Source organism: Parus major, unplaced genomic scaffold (genome assembly GCF_001522545.3).
Source record: "Parus major isolate Abel unplaced genomic scaffold, Parus_major1.1 Scaffold593, whole genome shotgun sequence".
NCBI lineage: Eukaryota > Metazoa > Chordata > Aves > Passeriformes > Paridae > Parus > Parus major.
Genome location: NW_015379481.1, coordinates 4,390 through 5,597, shown reverse-complemented (window position 1 = coordinate 5,597; position 1,208 = coordinate 4,390). Strand labels below are relative to the sequence as shown.

Genomic DNA, 1,208 nt, shown 5'->3' with positions numbered 1-1,208 from the left:
GGCGGCGCGGCCGGGGCGGGATGTCCCACGCAGCGCTGTTGCCGTCCCCAGTACGCCATCCTGATGACCATGGTGCTGACCATCTTCATCAAGTACGTGCTGCACTCCATCGACCTGCAGAACGACAACCCCTGGGACAACAAGGCCGTCTTCATGCTCTACACAGAGCTCTTCACCGGTAGCGGCGCGCCGGGGGGGGCTGGGGGGGTTTAATTAGGTGTTGGTTAATTAGGGGTTGAGGTGGCGGTGGGGCTCAACTGGTCCTGGTTGGGCAATGAAGTCCTGGTGTTCAACTGGTCCTGGTTGGGCAATGATGTCCTGGTGTTCAACTGGTCCTGGTTGGTTAACAAAGAATCAAAGTCTTGGTGGGGCTCACTTGGTCTTCGTTGGTCAACGAGGACTCAAGGTCCTGGTAGTGTTCAACTGGTCCTGGTTGGTCAATGAGGACTCAAAGTCTTGGTGGGGCTCACTTGGTCTTCATTGGTCGACGAAGACTCAAGGTCCTGGTGCTCAACTGGTCCTGGTTGGTCAATGGAGACTCAAAGTCTTGGTGGGCTTATTTTGTTTTCATTGGTCAATGAAGTCCTGGTGTTCAACTGGTCCTGGTTGGGCAATGAGGACTCGAAGTCTTGGTGGGGTCAGTGGGTCTTCATTGGTCAACGACGTCCTGGTGCTCAACTGGTCCTGGTTGGTCAATGAAGACTCAAGGTCCTGGTAGTGTTCAACTGGTCCTGGTTGGGCAACGAGGACTCGAAGTCTTGGTGGGCTCAGTTGGTCTTCACTGGTCAACGAAGACTCAAGGTCCTGGTAGTGTTCAACTGGTTCTGGCTGGTCAACCAAAACTCAAAGTCTTGGTGGGCTTAGTTTGTTTTCATTGGGCAATGAAGTCCTGGTGTTCAACTGGTCCTGGTTGGGCAACGAGGACTCGAAGTCTTGGTGGGGTCAGTTGGTCTTCATTGGTCAATGAAGACTCAAGGTCTTGGTGTTCAACTGGTCCTGGTTGGTCAACCAAAACTCAAAGTCTTGGTGGGACTCAACTGGTCCTGGTTGGTCAAAGTCTTGGTGGGGCTCACTTGGTCTTCGTTGGTCAATGAAGACTCGAGGTCCTGGTGCTCAACTGGTCCTGGTTGGTCAATGAGGACTCAAAGTCCTGGTGTTCAACTGGTCCTGGTTGGTCAATGAGGACTCAAAGTCCTGGTGTTCAACTG

General features: G+C 53.1%; 1 protein-coding gene across 1 annotated transcript in view; it reads left to right on the top strand.

The window, feature by feature from the left end:
- The window catches only part of SYVN1 (synoviolin 1), a gene marked incomplete at its 3' end in the record, with an annotated part of 15,950 nt that overhangs the window by 10,358 nt on the left and 4,384 nt on the right, over positions 1-1,208 (top strand). Inside the window, exons 5-6 of the mRNA XM_033511759.1 lie at positions 3-210; positions 709-854. Of these exons, the coding sequence (XP_033367650.1) occupies positions 3-210; positions 709-854 (354 nt within the window). The remainder of the gene's footprint in view (positions 1-2; positions 211-708; positions 855-1,208) is intronic.